Consider the following 22606-nt stretch of genomic DNA (forward strand, 5'->3'; position numbering starts at 1 on the left):
ACTGGCCCCGCCCGTCTCCGGGGCTTGTCCCTCGGCTATGGAGCCGAAGGATCAGCCCGGAGAGGGAGGCTTGGTGCCCAGGGCTGTTCCCGCCTGTTACGTGCTGCAAGCCTCGGGCCTCTCCTGGGCAGGGCTGTGCCCCCGCTCTGCTCTGCCAGCGCCTCAACCAAGCCCCCGTCGGGCACTCTTCCTCCTGCACCTGGCCAGTCTCCGTTCCGGCCTCTGCTGCTGCTCCCGGGGTACCCAGGTGTGACCCCGTTCAGCCCCAGCACCTCCCCTGCCATGGCTGCCCGAGCCCCCTCTGCTCTGCCCAACCCTGACCGCGGCATCTGCCCTCCATGCCTGCAGATCCTCCACAAGATTGACAAGGAGGGCGAGCGGCTGCCGCGGCCCGAGGACTGCCCTCAGGACATCTACAATGTCATGCTGCAATGCTGGGCGCACAAGCCCGAGGACCGGCCCACCTTCGTGGCCCTGCGCGACTTCTTGCTGGAGGTAGGCAGTGAGGGGCGGGGGCACGGCTGGCCCTGGCTTGCGTGGGTCCATGCCCCTCTGTGCCACGCGGTCCAGGCGTCATCCGTGGAGCTGTGCGCCAGGCACCGAGCCCCTGCAAATCCCATTCCTGCCGGAGGAGCCGCTGAGGGCCAGCACTGCTGCCAGCTGTGCCCCTTCCTGTGGGAGCCCAAATACAGGCCAAGCTGCTCAGAGCTCCAGGGCCCAGCCCCGTTGGTTTCCTGGGATTCTGGGGCCTCAGGAGGCCCTGGTCTAGGTGCAGAGTGTGGCCCATGGGCCCACAGGTGCTGGCTGAGCCAGCTGGAAGGAGCCCTGGGAGCTCCCCCATCTCTGCCCCTCCCTGCCGGGCCTCTGCGCTGTGCAGAGCTGGGGGGGGAATGGGGAAGTTACGTGCCCCCGGCGGGGCATGGCCAGGCTGACGGGGAGAGGTGCATGCTGGACCCGTTGTCTCCATATGGAAGCTGTGGCCAGGCTGCGCTGCCCTCCCCCAGCCTTCAGCCTCAGCTCTGGTGGGGGACAGACTCGACTTGGCCGCTGGCCAGCACCCCGTGGGCCTTTGGCAAGGAGCGTGCTGTGCCCAACCGGGGGCACCTCTGGCCTGGAGACTTCGCCTCCCCTGCTCAGCATGGCTCTGGGAGGGGAGTGCGGCCTGGTGGTGAGAGCAGGGAGCAGGCCCCGCTGCAGATTCACGGTTAGGAGCTCTCCCAGGGGGATTCTGGCCATAGGGGTGGCCTGTGCTCAGCGAGCGGCCTGGCCCCATGCAGCCGGGGCAGGGAGGGTGCTGCCTGGCTCCGGGCTGGCTGGGGCAGCTGTCTCCATTCCTGCAAGTGGCTGCTTCCCGGCCTGTCACCAGCCTGCCAAGGGGGACCCAGGACTCTAGATCTGGGTGTCTGGCTATCGCAACGGGCCTGGCTCCGGGAGCCCAGGGCCCTTCTGGGCAGAGGCTCCTGCTGTGAGCTCTCACCCGAGGGGTGCGTCAGGCCCAGCCATAACGTAGCCAGCTCTGGGGGGGCCCTGGTGCTGCCAGCCCTCACGCCCCGGCTCTCTGCCTTCCCAGGCCCAGCCCACGGACATGAGGGCCCTGCAGGACGTGGAAGAGCCGGAGAAGCTGCACATCCAGATGAACGACGTCATCACAGTCATCGAGGGCAGGTATCGTCTGGAGAGTCCTGGGGCGGCTCCACGGCGTCCCCCCGCCCCCCCCCCCCCCGGCTTCTCTCAGTTCCCCCTTCCCTGGGGCGGCTCCACGGCCAGCACCTCCCCCCACTGCCCCCCGCTCCCCTCAGCCCCCTTCCCTCCATGCGCTGAGTGCCTGTGATTGGATGGGGGGGTCCTGGCCTGTCACTGGCCAGACTTGGCTTCTGACCCCGGCTGTGCCCCGCAGGGAGCACGGCCCAGCCTAGTCCCCCGGCTCTGTGTGTCCCCAGACTGCCGCGCCGGGTGCCATGACAGGCTGTGTCTGCTCAAGGGCTGAGGGCTGGAATTGCAGGCAGGCTGCAGGTCGGGGCTGAGGGGCGATGGCTGAGCCGGGGGAGAAGGGGGCTGAGGGGCGATGGCTGAGCTGGGGGGCAGGGCCTGCAGGTCGGGGCTGAGGGGCGATGGCAGAGCTGGGGGGCAGGGGACTGCAGGTCGGGGCTGAGGGGCAATGGCTGAGCTGGGGGGAAGGGGGTTGCAGGTTGGGGCTGAGGGGCAATGGCTGAGCTGGGGGGACAGGGGGCTGCAAGTGCTAAGCTCTGGCTGAGGCTGCGGGGGGCGCTGTCTGCACGCAGGGTTCGGCTGCCCTGGTCCCTGGGGTGAGGCTGCAACTGCCCTGGGCCTCTCCCTCCAGGCTGCTCCCGGCAAGCTCGGGGCATGGCACTGCTGGGCTGGCGTGACGGGCAGCTAAGCTAAGGACCAGGAGCCGGGGCCCCTCGGCGCACGGCGAGGGGCTGAGTCCTCCACCCCCCTTCCAGAGTGGGGAGAGCTGTCCAGTGCGAGGACCCTCCGTCTGCCACAGATGGGGAAACTGAGGCTCAGTGAGGGGAAGGGCTACGCACATGGTCCCCCAGCGAGTCAGTGGCGGAGCTGGGACTGGAACCCAGGAGTCCTGCCTGCCAGCACCCCTGCTCCGACCACTCGACCCCACTCCCTGCGTGCCTGGCAGTGCCGAGTGCCTGAGGAGCGAGCCCAGGGTCTCTGCGAGCACCGGCAGTGGCAGGCCAGAGACTGTCCCTTCGGCACTGGCCCTGCCCATCTCGGGAGAGGGAGGCTTGGTGCCCAGGGCCGTTCCCGCCCGTTACATGCTGCAAGCCACTGCTCTGCCTTTGCCTTTGTCTGTCCCCGCAGCCCTGGGTGAGTCACTTCCCTGGGTGCTGCTGCACTTGTTAGTTTGCCCTCCCTTGTGAGCAGCCGGAGCGCTGCCCTCCGCACGCACGCCCCCACCCCCGCGGCCACTCCCGCTGCTCACAGTTATCTGAGCCGCCTGGAGCGGGAAGCCACGGCGGGGGTAATCTGGGACAGCTTCCCAGAACTGAGCAACGGCGATGGGAAGGGGAGAGAACAGCTGCTCCTTCCTTAGCCCCAGCATGGAGGGTCCCGGGTGCCCCAAGCCCCCTGCGCGCTGGATCGGTGGCTTATGTGTGGGTGAACTGAGGCACATAGTGGTGATCGTGACCGGAATAGAGCTGGGATCTCTTAATTCCCAGGAGCCTCCTGCTTCCTATCTGCTTTGCTGCTGTCCTGGCCCCACACTGCCCTGTGGCTGTGCTGGCACAAGGGGCAGGGGTCGAGAGCCCCCATCCCTTGGCGTTCTGGGCATGCCAGGGAATCTGGTGCTGCCCATCCTGGGCCTTCATTCCCAGATGGCCCCCCAGCGGAGGGCTGGAGTGAGGACAGGGCATTTGGAGACTCTCCAGAAGTGCTGAGCTCTCAGGACCGAGCGAAGGGTTTTGGGGGCAGGCTGGGGGGCTGGGAAAGATGGCTGGTGGAGGGGCTGAGGGTTCTGAAATGGTACAGTCGGAACCAGGTGCAGAGGGTCTCAGCATGGGGGTACAGCGGGACCGGGGGGCCCTGCTCCAGGACAGGCAGAGTGCAGCCCAAGGGCCATGGCTAACTGCAAAGCCCCGCAGTGTGTTTGGTGGTATCCAACCCAGGGGGTGTCTGTGCGGGAACGAGTCTGTGTGTGTGTGTGTGTGTAGACACAGAATCCTGCCAGCTTTCCCTTCCAGCTCTGCAAGCACCCCCGAATCCAAGCCTGCAGCCTCCAGTCCTGCTCCTCTCACAGAACGAGGAGGGGGATCCCACCCCACCCGGGCTCTCCTGTCGTCAGGGCCGGGGGGATGAATCAGGCAGGACTGTGTGTCTTTAGGGACTGGCGATGACTCTTGCATGAGGGCTGGCAGTTTAATTGCAGGGAGGGATTCGTCAGCAGAGCCAGAGCGGAGGGTGTAGTTAATGCAGAACCAGTGTGTGCACGCCGCCCTGATTGCATCACGGTCTGGGGCCAGGGCTGAGCCGCTCCAACTGCCGGAGCTGGCGGGTTTAGCCACTTCCAGGCAGACGCTTTCTGGGCCACACGCCGGGAGCACACTGGCCCTGACGCGGGGCTCGGCTAGGCTGCCCACCTGCAGCGAGGAGCCGGTTCGGCGTGTGCCTTGTTCCCCGGGAGACCCAACGGACCCGTCTGAGGTGAAAGGCAGGCTGTCCAGGGCCACTGCCCGGTGGCTGGGGTTCTGCTGTGGCAGGGTCTGGGGGGCTAAGGTGAGCGTGGGCTGGGGGCCTGGCGTGTGCTGTGAAAGAGGCCATGGGGGTTAGAGGACAGAGCACAGGATCAGGACTGGGAGTGTCTGTGTTCTTGTTGCAGTGACCCCTTGGGGAGCAGGGGGCAGGCACCCTGCTCACCCCACCTGTGCCTCAGTTTCCCCCATGAAAGGGGCGGCCCATGCTGGGCGGTGGGAAGGGTGAAGTAGTGACACGGGGGAAGGGAAACATCTTTGCAATGCCAGTCACTGAGTGCTGCTTTTGCCACGGGACCGTTGGCATCGGTGGTTCGGAACAGTGACCGTGGAAAATCGGGGAGCCTGGATGACAGCAGGTGGCATCGTCCTGTTCCCAAAGCACCAGCCCAAACAGGCGGAGTTCGCGCTTTGCCACTGCAGCTGCGGGAGCTTCGGGCCAGGCCCGACGGGCTCGCTATTGGGGGTCACTTGTGCACCCTCTGCCGCCGCGCTCTGAGGCGCTGGGACCCAGGAGATGGCCCAGCACTGTGGCAGGCGGAGGCTGGCGGGGTGGGAAAGGCTGCTGCCCGCGGGGGTGTGCTGTGAGGGCGTCGAAACCTGCCGCTGCTGGGAAGTGTCTCCCAACCGGCCGTGATTCCCTGTGGCCGTGTGCGCCGGGCCGGCCTTCCCTGCTCAAAGCTGGGGGGTGTAGTGGGAAGCGCACGGGACTGGGAGCCAGGAGCCAGGAGACCAGGGTTCTAGTCCTGCCTCTGCCGCTGGTTTGTCAAGTGCCTTTAGACAAGCCACTTGCCCGCTTTGTGCCTCAGTTTCCCTGTCTGTGACTGGTGGGATAACTGACCCCCTCCCGCTTGCCTCTCTTTGGGGATTCTCAGCCATATGATAATCAGAAGCTACCAACTTATAGGGCTAATGGGAGTCCCCAAGAGGAGAACAGCAGCCAGCTGCATGACACGAGTTGTGTCCGTTGTCAGACCCGCTCCATCCCTCAGGGGAATGGTCCCCACAAGCCCTGGAAGGCTGTACATACAGTGGGACCTACTTTTAACTCATTTGCTCCTAGCCAGAGCCCACAGTTAAATAGACCCCCAGTTAATATAGCAGGATCTACCTTAAAGCCCGTTAGGTTCTCTCCTTTGCTTGAGTCAGCGTGCAGGCCCCCCTGTCTCCCCAGCATTAAACATGAAGGGTTGCGAACTTCGCACCCTCGGGGCTGGGCCCAGCGTCCTAGCTGGGGGACACTAGACGGGCCCAGCGGGGGGTGCCAGAGCAGAGGGTTGTGCTCCTGGCCACAGGGCACTGGCCCCTCGGGGAGCAGAGGTGGTTGGGGTGATGGAGGGGGAGAAGGAGCGGAGAGAGCCACGGGGGCCTGGCGGAGGGCTGCCCTGGCGGGGAGCAGCCCCCCCAGGCGAGGGAGGAGGCACTGGTGCCAGCGGCTTGCTCAGGGGTCCCGGCGCTGAGTAATATCCTGGGCCCCAGAGCGGAGCCGGGGCTGGGCCGGGAGGCAGGGCCACCAGCCGCGGGCTCAGAGGTAAACAGGAAAAGGGCTGAGTCGGGCCTGCCGTGAGTCACAGGTAGTTCCAGGAAATGCCAAAGCTCAATCTAGGCGGGGATCCCAGCGCCCCCTCCCTCAGCAGCCGGGAGAGGGACCCAGGGATCTGCGGGGGTGGGGGGGGGCTTCAATCCCTGACATTGATAATACCCCTGCCCCCGCCCGGAAAGCTTTACAAGGGCTCTGTGCCCTCCCCCCGTGACTCCCCTCCGGAGGCTTGTGGGGCTGCTGCTGAGGATGGAGTGATGTTGGTGGCCCAGTTGGGGGGCGCACTCCACTGGGGGGTGCTGAGCCCAACACCCCCTCCTGGCACTAGGGGGCATTGTGCTGTGGGAACTGGCCCCAGTGCGATGCTCGGGACGCTGTGCTGCCAGGGGTGGGGCTCAGACGGGGGTGCTCTGCCCTGAAAGCAGCGCTGGCTCCAGTCCTCACTGCGGTGCTGGGGGCGCTGCACTGCAGGGAATGGGGGGGCTCAGTAGGAGGTGCTGTGTGGAGGTCAGCGGGGGGCGCTGCGCTGCAGGGAGTGGTGCAGGGTTGGCTGGGGCACTACGCTTTGGGGATACGTGGGGGGGTCAGCAGGAAGTGGTGGGGACTCAGTGGGGGTGCTGCATTGTGGGGAGCGGTGGGGGGGTCAGCAGGGAGCAGTGGGGGGTCGGTGGGGTGCTGCATTGTGGGGAGCGGTGGGGGGGCCGGCGGGGAGCGGTGGGGAGGTTGGCGGGGGCGCTGTGCTGTGAGGAGCAGGGGGATCAGCAGGGAACATGGTGGGTCGGCGGGGGTGCTGCATTCTGGGGAGCGGTGAGGGGATCAGCAGGGGCTCTGCACTGTGGGGAGTGGTGGAGACTCAGCATGGGGTGCTGCGCTGAGGGGTATGGGGGGAGCCGCGGGGAGCGGTGGAGGGTCGGCGGGGGGAGCGGCGGGGAGAAGTGGAGGGTCAGCGGGGGATGCTGCGCTGCGGGGAACGGCGGAAGGTTGGCCGGGGTGCTGCACTGCGGGGAACGGGGGGAGCAGCGGGGAGTGGTGGAGGGTTGGCAGGGGGAGCGACGGGGAGCAGTGGAGGGTCAGCGGGGGGTGTTGCGCTGCGGGGAACAATGGAGGGTCGGCGGGGGAGCGGCGGGGAGAAGTGGAGGGTTGGCGGGGGTGGAGGGTCAGCAGGGGGTGCTGCGCTGCGGGGAGTGGTGGAGGGTCGGCGGGGGGGCTGCGCTGCGGGAAGCGGTGGAGGGTCGGCGGGGGGGCTGTGCTGCAGGGAATGGGAGGAGCGGTGGAGGGTCGGCGGGGGGAGCAGCAGGGAGCAGTGGAGGGTCGGCGGGGGGAGCGGCAGGGAGCAGTGGAGGATCGGTGGGGGTGCTGCGCTGCAGGGAGCAGTGGAGGGTCGGCAGGGGGAGTGGCAGGGAGCGGTGGAGGATCGGCAGGGGGAGTGGCAGGGAGCGGTGGAGGATCGGCAGGGGGAGCAGCAGGAAGCAGTGGAGGGTCGGCGGGGGGGCTGCGCTGCGGGGAACGGGAGGAGCAGTGGAGGGTCGGCGGGGGGAGCGGCAGGGAGCAGTGGAGGGTCGGCGGGGTGCTGCGCTGCAGGGAGCAGTGGAGGATCGGCGGGGGTACTGCGCTGTGGGGAGCGGTGGAGGGTTGGCAGGGGGAGTGACGGGGAGCAGTGGAGGGTCGGCGGGGGGAGCGGCGGGGAGCAGTGGAGGGTCGACAGGGGGTGCTGGGCTGCGGGGAGCAGTGGAGGGTCAGCGGGGGGTGCTGGGCTGCAGGGAACGGCGGAGAGTTGGCAGTGGGTGCTGTGGGGGCAATTCAATGGGGGCACTCTCCCCTCAGAGTCAGCGCCCCAGTGTGGTCCTAGGGCTGCTGCTTGTTCCTCTTTCAGATTTGATTGGAATCTGAGGTCCCAACCAGCAGTGGCTATTGACCATCCCGCAGCAATTCCTGGGGCAGTTGAGCATCAGCCCAGTGTCCTGGCCAAACCCCACCTGGGGCGTTGGCATACGGCTCCCCAAAATCCCTCTGTTGTTTCACCGCCCTGCAGTGTAGTGTTGCTGTGCCATGCTAAGCAGCTGCCACCTTCCACCCCAGAGGTGGCTGAATTTCACTAATGGGTACAATGATTCCGCTAGGCCGGTGACAGCCTGAGGGGCAGGGCAGGGCAGATCCTGCCCATCGGCGTTAAGCGTCCCCACCTGGGCACCCTCTGGCTGGCCTGCGCACAGCTCTGCTTGCCCCCATGTGATCCCATGGAGTCCAGGGCCAGAGAGGGCGTGTGGGACTGGGCACCAGGACACCTGGGTTCTGCTCCTGGCTCTCGACGGGGGAGCAGGGCGAGTTGGTCCAGGCTGGGACCTGGGACTCAGGACTCCTGGGTTCTGTTCCAGATTCTGCTACTGACTGGCCGGGTGAGCTTGGCCCCATGTGCAAAGCAGGGACAGTCCTGGCCAGCGCGAGGAGGGCTGTGTATCCCGGCAGGGCCCTATGGTGCTCACCTTTCCAGTGCCCGAGTCTCACTTGGCAGCGCTGGCCATGGCTGGACGCTTTCTCGTGTCAGTAACGAGGGCCTTTTTGTTCCTTAGGGCTGAGAATTATTGGTGGCGGGGTCAGAATAAGAGGACCCTTAAAGTGGGGCAGTTCCCCCGAAACACAGTGACCTCCGTGGCAGGGCTGTCGGCCCACGACATCAGCCAGCCGCTAAAAAACAGCTTCATCCACACTGGCCATGGAGACACCAACTCCCAGCACTGCTGGGGCTTCCCCGATAAGATCGATGAGTAAGAACCACGTCCGTCTGCTCTGCTTCCCTCTGCCTCTCCGCCACTCCCCGCGGCCCCGGGTGCAGGGACGGGTGGGGGGCGCGGGTCGCCGGCCCTCTGTGGGCATGGAGCCTGAGGGGACGTGGGGGGCCCATGTGGCTGTTTGGTTTGCTCTGGCTTCAGGCTGGTCCACCCTGTCCATGACCCTTCCCTCCCTGCCCCCCGAAAAAGGCACAAGCTGCTGAGGAGCCCGCTGGGAGCGTGGGCACCAGAGGGACATGCCAGGAATCGTGCTGCGTGGGGACCGCATAGCTTGTGGCGTCTAACTTCCTCCCCCTCTCTTCATACTAACGTGCATGGCTGATCTGCCCCCGCCTCTGCTGGGGCTTTGGGAGGGGTTCGGGCATGCCAGCCCTTGGGCAGGGGGCCGCAGGAGCTGGCAATTCAGCAGGAGGCGCTGATCCTTGGCCCTATTGGGTGCTGTGCCCCATCGGGCGCTATCAGCCGGGTGAGTGTCCAGACCTCTCCTTGCTCCCCTGGGCCCTTTGCCTGAGAGTTTGGGGTCACGGCACTGTGTGAGCACTGTGGGAGGCCTGTCCTTGAGAAACCCCTTTCCCTTCTAATGGCGTGGGCCCTAAACTGCCATGTGTTGCTCTGAGCTGTTAAACAGCTGCCTCGCTCCACCCCAGAGGTGGCTGCATTTCAACAAGGCGGGAAGTTCTCCCGGTTGGTTGTGCATGATTATAGCGTACATGTTAGTTCCAGCTTCTGTTAAAATCTCCCTTCCGTGGTTGCTCACAGATTTCCAAACCAAGTCTGTGACGTTGCCCACACTTGCTCTCGGCTCCGGGGAAAGGTTTGCTCAGTTTTGGTTCTGCCATTTTGGAATTCTGGGTGTCTATGAAAAAACCCTATGTCTCCGTGTGCGACACAGAGAAACGATGCAACTTTCTCTGTGGGGGGTCAAACTGGGCTTGTTTTGTAGATCCCGTTGAGCTCTAAGAAATAAGCTTCTTTTGGGGAATCAGGACAGTGGGTTTAAAGTCAGAGGCATGTACAGTTCCCCTGCCCCCCCCCATGCTTGTCCAGCTCTCTGGATGTCTGAGACATGCCAGGGTTTCATGCCAGGAGAGTTGTAGCCTCTTGGGTCCCTTTCCCACCAAGGCACAATGCCAATAACTTCAATGGGACGGGGCGGTGCAGAAACTGGTGACAAGCTCAGCTCAGCGAGCCGGCTCCCGCGGAGGTCTGGAGCAGCAGCCGGGGGCTGTAGAATTATGTTCAAATCCCCACAAAGCAGCCTCTGCCCCCGCCCCGGCTGGGATTCTTAACATTGGCTTGAAATCCTCGGAGGGACTCAGCTGGGACCTGGGATGACGTAGTGTGGACAGGAGCCCTCCCTTGGGGTATGGCTGTGCAGCAAAAGCTGCGCCAGCTAGCACAGAGCGAGGCAGCCTGGTCTCGCAAACCGAGGATGTGCCCAGGGTCCACGCCAGGCTGGCACCACCCGCACTGCGCAGGCTGCACCACTGTTGCTACGTGCTAGCTAGAATCCGGCCAGCCCACGTCCAGCTCTCGGGCTAAGGGAGGCCACAGGAGAGCAGGGGGGAGCGGACGTGGTGTCTGGGAGCTGGGGCGAGCCGCCTGACCTCAGCTCATGGCCGGCATGGAATAAGTGGTGATGGCGAGGGCTGTGTATGCGTCCGTGTACGCAGCTCTGCTGGTGCCCCCCGGTCCCGACCTGCAACCCCCTGCTAGCCCAGCCCTGGGCCCCTGTATGCAGCTCTGCCGGTGACCCCCAATCCCGACCCGCAACCCCTGCTAGCCCAGCCCTGGGCTCCCCACCCCCAGCTCTTCCAATGACCCCCAATTCTGACCCGCAGCCACCTGCCCCCCCAGCCGTGGGCTCCTCATCCCCAGCTCTGCTGGTGACCCCCAATCCCAACCCACAGCCCCTGCTAGCCCAGCCCTGGGCCCCTGTACACAGCTCTGCCAGTGACCCCCAATCCCGACCCGCAGCCCCTGCTAGCCCAGCCCTGGGCTCCCCACCCCCAGCTCTGCTGGTGCCCCCCAATCCTGACCCGCAGCTACCTGCCACCCCAGCCCTGGGCTCCCCACCCACAGCTCTGCCGGTGATCCCCACTCCCGACCTGCAGCCTCTGCTAGCCCAGCCCTGGGCTCCCCACCCCCAGCTCTGCTGGTGCCCCCCAATCCCGACCCACAGCCCCTGCTAGCCCAGCCCTGGGCCCCTGTACACAGCTCTGCCGGTGCCCCATACCCAACCCCTGCCTGGCTGCACTCTGGCACTAAGCTCCCCGCCCTGCTGCTTATCTTTATCACCCTCTGCATCTCCCCCAAGTCTTTCCCAGGACCTGCCCAGCAGGAGCCCTGCCCAGGTGCGGAGCATGGGGATGTGGCATCCAGGCTGACACGTAGGGAACCTACACCCAGGCCTTCAGATCCCTCCCTCTCACTCGCCTGGCACTTTCCCACCACACCCTGCTTGGCACGGCTCACCCAGGGAGAGCCCAGCCCTGGCGCTGCCATCTCTGGGCACTGGCCCTGGCCTTGCCCTGGTCCCTGGCCATTGGCTGCTCCTGGGGGCCCGGCCCAGCCCAGCACATGAGGATGGAGCTGGAGGAGGGGCTCTGGAGATGGTCTGAGTGGGGCCAGGGGAGTGTGAAATCCCCTCGGAACTCAGCCCCTCAGGGGCGCAGCCCATGGGATCTGGATGGCGGAGACCTCGGCTGTTATGGGAGCAGAGTGTATGGCCCCCCGGGCACACATGCATCAAGGCTGGGAAGAGGCCGGGTGACCCGTGCTTACGGCAAGATGCTGGGATTCTGGGGACTCCATGTCGATCCCCTGCTCTGCCACTGACACCCTGTCTGACCGTGGCCACATCCCTTAGCGGCCCCCCACCTGTACCTGGCGGTGAGAATCTGGCCCTGCCCCATGGGGTGGGGGCTGCCAGCTGTGGGGTTTGGCCGTGCTGAGGGCCAGCCACAGTCAGTACCTGGGAGCGGCAAGAGTGTCAAAATGGGAGCTCCTTGGCTGAGAGGGGTTAGCAGGCTGTGCTGCTCTCTGGGGCCAGCCCATGGGAGACCCAAGTAGCTCCCCCCCCAGTTCCTGCCACGTGGTTCTCCTGCCCTGGGGGGCCCTTCAGATGGGGCTGTGCCTTTCAGCCACCAGGCCCTGAGCAGAGGGGATGGGACTGGGCTCCTGCCTGAGAGGGGCAGCGTCATGTGGCCAGGTGCCAGGAGCACCTGAGGGCCGGGTTCCCCACAGCACCGGGGTGGTGAGCCCCTGGCACGGGACGTGCTGCTGACCATCCTGCGTGTTCTCTCCCCACAGGCTGTACCTGGGAAACCCCATGGACCCTCCCGATGTGCTAGGCGTGGACCTGAACGCAGCCAGACCCACCCAGCTCCCGGGCCGGGCGAAAAGTAAGCCATGCTGCCATCCTGCTGTGGGGCACTGCCCAGACCCTGCCGCATGGCCTGCAACAGTCCTGGACCTCAAACTACCAGTCCCAGCATGCAATGCTCTGTGGGACCCTGGCACCTGCTATCCCCAGCACTGTTGCCTGCTGGGATCTGTAGTCTCCACAGGCCGCTCCTTCCCCTTAGGGCAGGGCAGCTGCAGTAGGAGCCCCCGGCTGGGCTCCCAGGCTGCTTGGTGCCAGGGGGAGGAGAGCATGGGTGCAGGGACGAGCGTGCCCAGCGAAGCGGGCGTGTCGCTCTTGCCGGCCTTAGACCTTCCTCCCTTCTGTCAAGGGAACCTTTCCCCGGCGCTCGACTGTCTCCATGGCTCTATTGTGGTCGCTTGGCGGAGCTGGTCGAGTCCCAGCCCCTAAGCCCTGGCCGGCGGCAGAGCTCCTCCCGCCGCTCTGCCGCCCCAGATCTCCTGCCCTTCCGGCAGGACCCAGGCCTCTGCTTCCTGTCCTAAACTGTCGAGCGGCTTTGCTGAGCCCAGCTGCCACCCCGGAGCGGGCTGCTCCTTCCCTGCTGTGTTCAGGTGGTGCTGAAGCCCTGAGGATCCCAGGAGGGAGGCCCCGGGCGCAGGCCTGCCCTCTCAGGCTGGTTCTGTGACGGGCTTCAAATGCTTGGGCACCTTGAAAATTTGCCTGAGTTTTGGGTGCCAAGCTGGAGACCGCTTGGCCCTGACTCTCTGCAGTGCCCCATGCCTGCTGTTCCCAGTGACCCAGGTGGAGCTGAGGGGGCTCCCGCCCAGCTGGCTCCAGTTGGGCATCCAAAGTCAGGGGCCGCATCAGAGAAACCCGGCGTTAGCTGTTCCAGCCGGATCCCCAGCCAGGTGTGCTGCTGCTCCCTGGGCCCCGGCAGTCCTGCCTGCCACCTGCTCCATTACTGAACCAGCTGCCTCCCGGCTTCCTCTGGCTTCCTGCCTCTGCGCTCTGCCAGCTAACCCCTCCTCTCTCCTCTGGGGCCTCTCTCTTCTACTGCAGGGGAGCCACCACCTCGGCCACCACAGCCGGCCATTCTCCTTTCGAGTAAGTTGGGCCATTCTCCGCTCCTGTCCTCCCTCTTCTCTCCTCACTCCTCTCTGCCAGGTACGGGGGCATGCGGGGCACTTCCTGGCCTGGGAGCTGCCAGTGCCGAGATGCCAGTGCCAACGGGGTGCCTGCCAGCACGGGCACATGGGGCACAAGGAGAGCCCTGTCGCCAGCCAGCCAGCCAGCCCCGCGCATAGACACAGATGAGCACACGCCCTGTGTGAGTAGCAGCGAGGGCACTTAGAGCGCGGGCAGTGCCAGCTTCCCCGCATGGCCCTGCTCAGAGTGTCCCAGCCCTGCTCCCCTCTAGGGGGCAGAGGTGAGTTCACGCTCCCTGCCCCATTCAGTCCTTCGTCTCTCGGCTGAGCTGGCCGGCTGCAGCAGAGGCTGGTGGATTCCCCTGGCCTCTCCCACCACCAGACACACCCGACTGGGACACACACCCAGGCTCCCCGTGGGACCAGCCCTCGGCTCAGTGACTCAGGCCCCTCTCTGCTTCCCACCTGCTGGCAACTCCGAACCCCCCCTACCTTATGGCCCATTGTCAGGGTCCGGCTCAGACTCTCGCTGCATGTACTAACCTCTGTGCTGGGCTGGAGGCAGGTAGAGCAGGCGGGAGGCCGCTAGGCGGGCAGGGGCTGCGGTGAGAGCTGGCACCTCCAGGAGTGTGTCCCCGGGGAGCAGAGCCCAGTGCATGGGATAGGGGGCATTTAATGCATGCAGCGAGCTCTGACCCCAGACCTAGACCTCTAGGGCAAAGCTCAGGGATACCTGGTCCAGGAAAAGCTTAAACAGAGAGACTGAGGAGGGCAAAGTAGAGGGCAAATACATGGTGGTCCTGGGTTTGGATCCTGCGTGGGTCAGGAGTGAACATTGAATTTTGGTGGCCTCCCTTCCTAAGCCCCAGGGCTGCTTGTCAGTTTCACATGCCCATCATCTGGGAAGCTTGTGCTGAGGAAGGTGATCAGGAGCAGTCAGCATGGATTCACCAAGGGCAAGTCATGCCTGGCCAACCTGATTGCCTTTGATGAGGAGATAACTGGCTCTGTGGATGAGGGGAAAGCGGTGGACGGGATATACCTTGACTTTAGCAAAGCTTTTGATTCATCTCCCACAGTATTGGACTGTAAGGTGGAGAGAAAGCTGGTAGATCGTCAGGCTCTACGGGTGGTGATCAATGGCTCCATGTCTAGCTGGCAGCCAGTATCAAGCGGAGTGCCCCAGGGGTCAGTCCTGGGGCCAGTTTTGGTCAACATCTTTATTAATGATCTGGATGATGGGATGGATTGCACCCTCAGCAAGTTCACAGATGACACTAAGCTGCGGGGAGAGGTAGATATGCTGGAGGGTAGGGATAGGGTCCAGACTGACTTAGACAAACTGGAGGATTGGACCAAAAGAAATCTGATGAGGTTCAACAAGGACAAGTGTAGAGTCCTGCACTTAGGACGGAAGAATCCCATGCACCGCTACGGACTAGGGACTGAGTGGCTAGGCAGCAGTTCTGCAGAAAAGGACCTGGGGTTACAGTGGACGAGGAGCTGGATATCAGTCAGCAGTGTGCCTTGTTGCCAAGAAGGCTAATGGCATTTCGGGCTGTATTAGTTGGAGCTTTGCCAGCAAATGGAGGGAAGTGATTATTCCCCTCTATTCAGCACTGGTGAGGCCACATCTGGAGTATTAATTTTGGGCCCCCCACTACGGAAGGATGTGGACAACTTGAAGAGAGTCCAGCGGAGGGCAATGAAAATGACTAGGGGGCTGGGGCACAAGACTGATGAGGAGAGGCTGAGGGAACTGGGATTGTTTAGTTCGCAGAAGAGAAGAATGAGGGGGGATTTGACAGCAGCCTTCAACTACCTGAAGGGGGGTTCCAAAGAGGATGGCGCTCGGCTGTTCTCAGTGGTGGCAGATGACAGAACAAGGAGCAATGGTCTCAAGATACAGTGGGGGAGGTCTAGGTTGGATATTAGGAGGGTGGTGAAGCACTGGGATGGGTTACCTAGGGAGGTGGTGGAATCTCCATCATAGAGGTTTTTAAGGCCTGGCTTGACAAAGCCCTGGCTGGGATGACTTCGTTGGGGGTTGGTCCTGCTTTGAGCAGGGGGTTGGACTGGATGACCTCCTGAGGTCCCTTCCAACCCCAGTCTTCTACGATTCTGTGATTCTAAGCCTGTGCTCAGGAGGGGCCCAGGCCTGGGCTAGCAGGGGGCTGCAGGTTGGGAGCGAGGGGCATCAGCAGAGCTAGGAGTGAGGAGCCTAGGGCTGGGCTAGCAGGGGGCTGCGGGTCAGGACTGAGGGGCGCTGGTGGAGTTGGGTTTGGGGAGCCCACAGCTGGGATGGCCAGGGCCTGCAGGTCGGGACTGTCAGCCCCTCTCAGGCACATGCTAAGCTGACCTGCAGTTGCCCTGAAAGCCCCGCGGCGGGAGCAGCACCATCTCCTCCTCCTGCAATGTGGATCCAGATGGGGAGGAGCCCAGAGTTCCCACCAGGGCTCCGAGCCGGGCGCGGCACTGCCTGGAGAAGGGGCCCGCAGCAGGGCCTGTTACCATCCAGGCAGGTGCGGAGGTCACCCCATCAGTGCCTGGCCCATGGGCGTCCTGCGGTGCTGAGATCTCCCCCTCCCTGTGTTCCAGAGCCCTCGTACGACCCCGTCAGCGGGGAGGACGACTCCCTCTCCACGGGCCTCAAGCGGCTGTGCCTGAGGAAGCCGGGCCCCCCGAAGGGGCTGAAGCTGGTGAAGCCTTCAGCCTGGGTGTCGGGCACCAAGGTGGGCGAGCGGCAGCCGAGCCGGGCCAAGGGCGGGGGCACCTCCTGTGGCGAGGCGCCCCTGATCGACTTTGGGGACGAGCCTCCCCCCACCGCCCCCTCGCCAGTCGGGGAGCTGGGCGCCCCCTCCCTCGCCAGGCTGGCCATGGAGGCTTTCTCCCTGCTGGACAAGACGCCCCCCCAGAGCCCCACACAAGCACTGCCCCGGCCCCTCCACCCCACCCCGGTGGTGGACTGGGACGCACGGCCCCTGCCCCCGCCGCCGGCCTATGACGACGTGGCCCAGGACGAGACCGACTTCGAGGTGTGCTCCATAAACAGCGTGGAGGGGCTGGCGGGGCGGCCGGCCTGGGCCGAGGACGAGAAGGCAGCGGGGGAGTGGGGCTCGGCGCCGCTGGAGGACAACCTCTTCCTGCCGCCCCACGGGGCCAAGCAGCCGAGCCTGGCGCAGACTACCGAGATCTTCCAGGAGCTGCAGCAGGAATGCATGAAGCGGCTGCACGTGCCCCAGGGCCCCGGCGAGGACAAGCCGCAGATCCCGCCCCGCGTGCCCATCCCGCCCCGGCCCCTGCGGAGGAACGAGCCCGGCCGCTGGTCGGGGGAGCTGTCCCCGGCCTCGGGGGGTGAGGAAGACCGGCCGCCCCAGATCCCGCCCCGCGACCCCTTGTCCCAGCCCACCTCCAGGACTCCCAGCCCCATGGCACTGCAGGTGGGCTCCCCGCAGCAAAGGGCCAGCCTCTGCTCCCCCTTGGCCCTGGCTGCCTGCCTCTCCACCTCCCCGGGCAAGGCCATGCCCACCACGCAGAGCTTCGCCTCCGACCCCAAGTACGCCACGCCCAAGGTCATCCTGGCGCAGGACAAGGACAGCGCCAGGGGCCCCTGCATCCTGCCCATTGTCAAGGACGGCCGGAAGGTGAGCAACACCCACTACTACCTGCTGCCCGAGCGCCCAGCCTACCTGCACAAGTACGAGAAGTTCTTCAAGGAAGCCCAGAGCCCTGAGGAGCCGGCGCCCCGCGTGGTCAGCACCGCCACCGTCCGGCCCAGGGTGCAGCAGTCCAACTGCTCGGCCAACAACAGCAACCCCGGCCCCCGGGGGGCGCTCAGGGCCTCCTGCAGCGTCCAGACCATCATCTACGACAGCAGCGATGGCTGCCGGGCCGCCGAGAAAGTGCAGCTGGTGAGTGGCTCCCCCTGGGGCGATTGGCGAAGGGGGCCAGTGTGGGGGTGGAGCCAGCTCAGGGCCCAGCCTGGGAGCGACGGCAGGGCCTTGCCCCTGGCCGCAGGGGGAGCAGCCGCAGCGCTGCCCCAGCTCTGGTGTGGGACGAGGCCATCCCTACCCCGCAGAGTTCGCAGCTGCGGGAGAGCCCAGGGGTCAGTGCGGGAAGCTGACTGTGCTCAGCCCAGGAGAGCAGGGCTGTGCTACAGATTCGTTGCCTCCCCTGGGGCGCATCCTACCGCTTTGCCGTGCCTCAGTTTCCCCACTCTCCCCGGGCCCCTTTCCCAGAGGTGGCAGGCAAATGAATTGGGTGCAAACAGGCCGAGCCCCTCAGAGGGGGAAACCCCACGCAATTTCCACGTAGCAGGTGGGCACCACATGGGTGCCCGACTGTGGGGCAGCATGGGGTGAGATGCCTGTGCCCTCCCACTCAGTGGGATCCAGGCTCCAGCCCCTTTCGCCAGCGCTAATGTCAGAGCCAGCCTGCCCCGCTCCTGTGCCCAGGCAGTGAACTCTCTGGGGCTGATCCTGCTTGATTGGACCTGCATGATTCCCTTGCCACCCGCGCTCCACCCCATGTGCCCCTGCCACTCATGTACTGGTGGGGCAGACACCGAGCCTGACCCCGGCACGCCAGGCCTGACAGTCACGTGAAGGGCACCAGTGGGCTCAGCTCTGGCTGGCTGCCCCCCAGTGCCAGGGCAGGCTGCACGGCTGCCTCTGCCCAGCGAAGTGCAGTCACTGGAAAGTAGCATCCGAGGCAGGGGGGGCCACCTTGCCTGGGAACAGCTGGTGTGATGCGCTGCCGGGAGCACCGAAAGAGAGGGCGCTCCCGCTCTGCCCGCTCAGGGCAGGAGTACCCAGCCTGCAGCACTAGTGTCTCCCCTGGCAGGTTTGGGCACCACCCTGGCTCAAGTACCCCCAGGCCCTGGGCTGGGCTCAGTCCCTCCTGAGCACAACTTGTTGCTGGCCCCGCGGCAGCCAGACTCATTGCGCCCGCAGATCCAGCCGCCCCCTGAGCCCATCCTAGGGCAGGGCACCAGTAACCCCTGCGGGGGGGGCAGGGCATGAGAGTGACAAGCCGGGCTGGAGCCGGCCCCCTGACCCAGACACCCCTGCAGCTGGAGATCCCTGCTCGAGGCGGGGGACAGGCTGGGACCTGGCTGGGCTCGGAGGAGCTGGCTGAAGGGCCTGGCAGCCAGGATGCCTGGGTGCCGCTGGCGGCCCGAGGGGCCGTGTCTCCCGCTCTCTGCGCCTCGTTTTCCTGCTTGTGCCTCCAAGATATGGAGCCGGGAGCCGTCCGTGGTCAGCAGCCGTTTGGGCCGGAGAGCAGCAGATCTGCACCAGCGCCGGACGGCATGTTGGGGAGCAGACCGCCAGGGCCAGGGGTGGGACGACTCAGGCGCTTCCCTCCCCAACCCCTGCGGCTCGGGGTGGGGGGGGTGGCCCCTTTCCCCTGGTGGAGCCCCAAGGCCAGGCCCCTTCTCTGGCGAGTGCCGCAGGGTCTGTCTGGAGCGGGGCCCAGTCCTCTGCCCTTGAGGGCCAGTGGCGCCACCTGCTGTTCCAGCATGAGATTGCAGCCTGTCACTGCTGGGGCCCACAGAGCAGCCAGCCCGGTGGGGCCTGGGGAGACCTTGGGGGGAGCCACAGGCTGCGGGGGACGTTCTGCTAGAAAGGGGGCAGCCATTCCCCACTGACCCAGCCTGGGCATCCAGCAGCCATTGCAGGTGGGCAGGGCTCAGGATTCCTGGGTTCTCTTCCTGACACTGTCACCATGGACAAATCACTGTCTCTCCCGCCCCTATGTGCCTCAGTTTCCTCATCTGTAAGTGGGGCTGGGGTGAAGCTGCCTCCCAGCGGGGGCGTGAGGGTGTCTGATGGTCCCAAACGGTTGGAGATTGGGTGAGCTCCATGACGCCGAGCTGCATTGCCACTGCTGCTGAGGCCCAGACGCCATGAGGATGGGCACCTCAGCTGTACGCACCTATACAGATTGCGCTGGTTGCTTTCCCTCAGCATCCTTACTGACGCCCGTAACGTAGACTTTGGGTGCTGCTGAAATGCCTGGGGAGCCAAGAGGCGGCTGCTCCAGCCGCGTCCCTGCACTGGCCATATGAAACCAGCCCCTTCCAGTCAGTGCCACCAGAGCCCTTGGCCCCGTGCTGCCCCAGGAGCCTGTGGGGAGGGGAATGAGCTGCCCAAGGACAGCCTGCCCACCCACCCACGGCCGGAGTCCTGCCCCCACCCTGCCCTCGGCGTGCTGCTCTCAGACTGTTTAGTGGGGCCCGGCAGAGCTCCCAGCTCCCCCCAACTCAATGGGCTGCGAGCCTTTGGCTACCTTGCAGCCCCCGGCAGTGCCAGCCTGTCCGGACCGAGCGCTCACGGGCTGTGTCTCCACAGGTGCAAGAGATGGTGCACGGCGTGACCACCGAGGAGTGCCAGGCCGCCCTGCAGAACCATGGCTGGAGCGTCCAGCGGGCCATCCAGTATCTGAAGGTACGGGGCAGGGGCTGGGCAGCTTTGGGACCCGCCCCCCTCTCCCCCCGCAGGCCGTGTCTGGAGCAGTGCAGTGCCTGCAGGGATGGGCCGTGGTTTTTGGGTGGGCAGCAGGACCTGAGCCCTGGCTTGTGTGACGGCATCAAGCCTGGAGCGCCACCGCTGGGGGTGGCCTGATCCCACCGGCAGAGGGGTGCTGTTCGTACACTGGTTGACGTTTGATGCTAGAGGGCCCAGGAGCAGAGCTGGACACGTGCGCCCAGGCCATGCCCCTCCCATCCGACCCGGGTACAGTCAGCACAGCCCCCCTGCCACCGCCCTGCCACTGGCACCGTGTCTGCCTATCAGACCCTCCTTGCGGGGATGAAGAACCACAGGGGAGCCCACCCCCGCCTCACTCTATGCATGGACCAGGCTGGCCCAGCTCCTGGGGGATGGCATCCCTACCCCTCCCACTGCCAGGGGTGCCCCCCACTCACCCTCTGTGCCCTGTGGTTTGCAGGTGGAGCAGCTTTTCTGTGTGGGGCTGAAGACCAGGGGGGAGTGCCACAGGGTCCTGGAGATGTTCGACTGGAACCTGGAGCAGGCCAGCTGCCACCTGCTGGATCCCACCAGCGCTGCCAGGCAGAAGTAGGCCACCCCCTTGCCCCAGCCCCTCCCCTACGCTGGCGTGGCGAACCCCAAGGGTTCACACCCTCAGCACAAGCTCTCGGGGATGCCCCTTTTGTAACCTGACAGCTGGGCCCCTCCAGGGGCACCACCGGAGCTGTGGCCTGCCCAGGCCGGCCAGGCTCCGTCCCATGGCTGCTTGGTGACCTCTGCAAAAGGAGTTGCAGCTGTCGCCCAGCAGGATGGACGCCACTCTCAGAATCGGCCACGGAGCCTGACCCCCATCCCTGGCGGGGCGCGGGCAGAGCTGGTCTGGAGAGACGGGGGAACGGACGCATCTGTGTTTCCTCAGGGGGCGGGGCCCAGCAGGGGAGGAGCAGGGGCTCAGGGCCAGGCTCTGCCCCAGCGGTCAGCGGGAGCCCCCCCTAGGAGCTGTGTGGGGCCCCCAGCACATGCTCCAGCCGATGACAGCCCGTACAGGCGGGACTGGGTGACCCGGAGCAGAGCCTGCTGCCCAGCATGGTTGCGGGGAGGAAGGGCACGTTCCAGCCCAGGAAGGGACGGGCCAGGCAGCCGGTGGGGCTCAGACCCAGAGAGCAGGGGCCAGCTGCAGAGGGCCTGATCCTGTGGGGCACCCCTGAGAGCACAGAGGGCCTGCTGTGCCCCCAGCTCACCTGCTCCCCTTGCCCTACAGGTGGTGACGGCGGCAGGCCGGGAAGCTGAGTCAGACCTGGAGCGGGCACCTCCCACCTCGGCGGTGCCTTCCCGCCACATTGGACTGAGCCAGCCAGAGCAAGGCTGGAGAGCCAGGAGCAGGGCTGAGAGCCTGACCAGGGGCTCAGGACTGGCGAGGGGCAGCCCCCAGGACCCCGCTGGGGGTCATCCCGGAGCTCGCTGGGGAATTGTTTTGTAAAGAGAAATGTAATTTTAATATATATATAAATATTCTATTGGAGAGGAAGCCGGTGCCCCCCAGCTGTGTGCTGCACCCTGCCTGCCCCGGGCCTCGGCTAGCAAAGAGGCTCAGGAGCGGCCTCCCTTGCCCCTCGCACCGGTGCCAGGGGGCGCAGAGCAAGAGAGTAGCACTCAGCACAGATCCTGCCCCCCCTTAGACTTGGCTCTTCTCTCCCGAGCTCCATGCGGCCCCAGGCCTGGCACAAAAGGGACAAACCATCACCCACAGGCCCCTTTCAGCCTGGCATGCCTCCCAGGGCCTGCAGCGCCAGGAGCCAGGCCCAGCGGGCACCCTGCGGCGGTCGAGGGCCAACGTCCCGCTGACCAGCCCTGCAGCAGGCCCACGGGCCCAGAGGAGAAGGGGAGACCAGCCCCTGCAGCCCTTCCATGGCAGGGGGTCAGCATTCAGCCTGGTGCCGCCCAGCCCTGGACTGACTGGCAGAGCAGGCGGGGAGCCTGGGCTCGCTCCATTGGCAGGGCTGGGCGAGGGCAGACACTGGCTCATCAAGCACCAGCCCTGCCTCTGCCCAACCTAGGGGAGGGGCGTGGGGGGAGAGCCCAGCCCAGGCCTGGTGCCTTAGGGCACAGAGCTCACTGTGAGACCAAAGCCACCCCCGCATCAGCCCCAGGGTGAGTACTTTGTGCCCCCCCCCCGATTCTTCCCCAAGGCTGCTTCGCTTCCGCCCCATATTAGTGGCCTCATCCGTCACACCAATGGGGCAGTGCCCAGTGACCCAAAGGGGAGGCACGGGGGGGGGCGGAGAAGAGCCCACTGGCACTGTCTGAGAGGTGGGGACAGTGGCTGCAGGCGCAAGGATCGAGGGGCAGAAGGATTGGAGGCAGTGCCCATGGGCATGGCAGGGGGTCCTATCTGGGAGGCAAAGAGATGGGGCAGGCCCACAGACACAGATGGATGGGGCCAGTACCCATGGATACTGGGGGCCAGAGGGCTGGGGGCAATGCCCATAGGCATGTCGGGGGCAGTGCCAAAGGACACAGGGATGGGGGGATGTCCATGGGCGGGGGGGGTGGGAGGGGGGTGGGCCCATGGTCCATGGAATGGGGGCAGTGACCATGGTCATTGGGATGCCCTTTCCTTGTGGAGGAAGCTAGTCCAGGTGAGCCCGAGGGCTGCTTGCACCTGGGACCGTTGCCGTGGCCGCCCACCATTCCCTGCAGAAGGAGTCTGCCCTGGCAGCCCTGCCCCTGCCCCCCACGGCTGCAGTGCAGGGGAGCTGCACAGGGGGGGCACATGGCCCCGGCCTGGGCAGAGTTTGAGACTCGCTTTGACACGCATAGCAAAGGGCCCCAGCTGAGGGTCGCCCACCATTACCTGCTGCTGCCCCTTTAATGCCCTTGAATTGGGCTCATCAGGTACACACACCCCCTCCGCCACACAAACAGGCTGCTCTAGTGAGCAGAGCAGGGCCCCGGACGCCTGGGTTCTGTCCCTGTCATTCTGTCATTCTGTCTCTGACCTGCTGGGTGGCCTTGGGCAGGTCCCGGCTGCTCAATGGGCCTCAGTTTCCCCTT

The 22606-nt window shown here is 65.4% G+C and overlaps 1 protein-coding gene across 11 annotated transcripts in view; it reads left to right on the top strand.

Annotated features, from left to right (window-relative positions):
- The window catches only part of TNK2 (tyrosine kinase non receptor 2), a 56534-nt gene extending 35454 nt beyond the window's left edge, over positions 1–21080 (top strand). For 3 of the 11 annotated variants that reach the window (XM_043492352.1, XM_043492353.1, XM_038417323.2), the window contains exons 8-16: positions 349–495; positions 1571–1665; positions 8337–8531; positions 11868–11959; positions 12979–13023; positions 15663–16975; positions 19415–19510; positions 20013–20140; positions 20814–21080. In XM_043492352.1, coding sequence (XP_043348287.1) covers positions 349–495; positions 1571–1665; positions 8337–8531; positions 11868–11959; positions 12979–13023; positions 15663–16975; positions 19415–19510; positions 20013–20140; positions 20814–20820 — 2118 coding nt within the window. In that variant the 3' untranslated portion in view covers positions 20821–21080. Of the gene's footprint in view, positions 1–348; positions 496–1570; positions 1666–8336; positions 8532–11867; positions 11960–12978; positions 13084–15662; positions 16976–19414; positions 19511–20012; positions 20141–20813 lie in introns of all 11 variants that reach the window. The other 8 variants (XM_043492355.1, XM_043492354.1, XM_038417326.2 and 5 more) reach the window with 5 other exon arrangements.
- Positions 21081–22606: the final 1526 nt, after the last annotated feature.

This window comes from Dermochelys coriacea, chromosome 9 (assembly GCF_009764565.3).
Source record: "Dermochelys coriacea isolate rDerCor1 chromosome 9, rDerCor1.pri.v4, whole genome shotgun sequence".
NCBI lineage: Eukaryota > Metazoa > Chordata > Testudines > Dermochelyidae > Dermochelys > Dermochelys coriacea.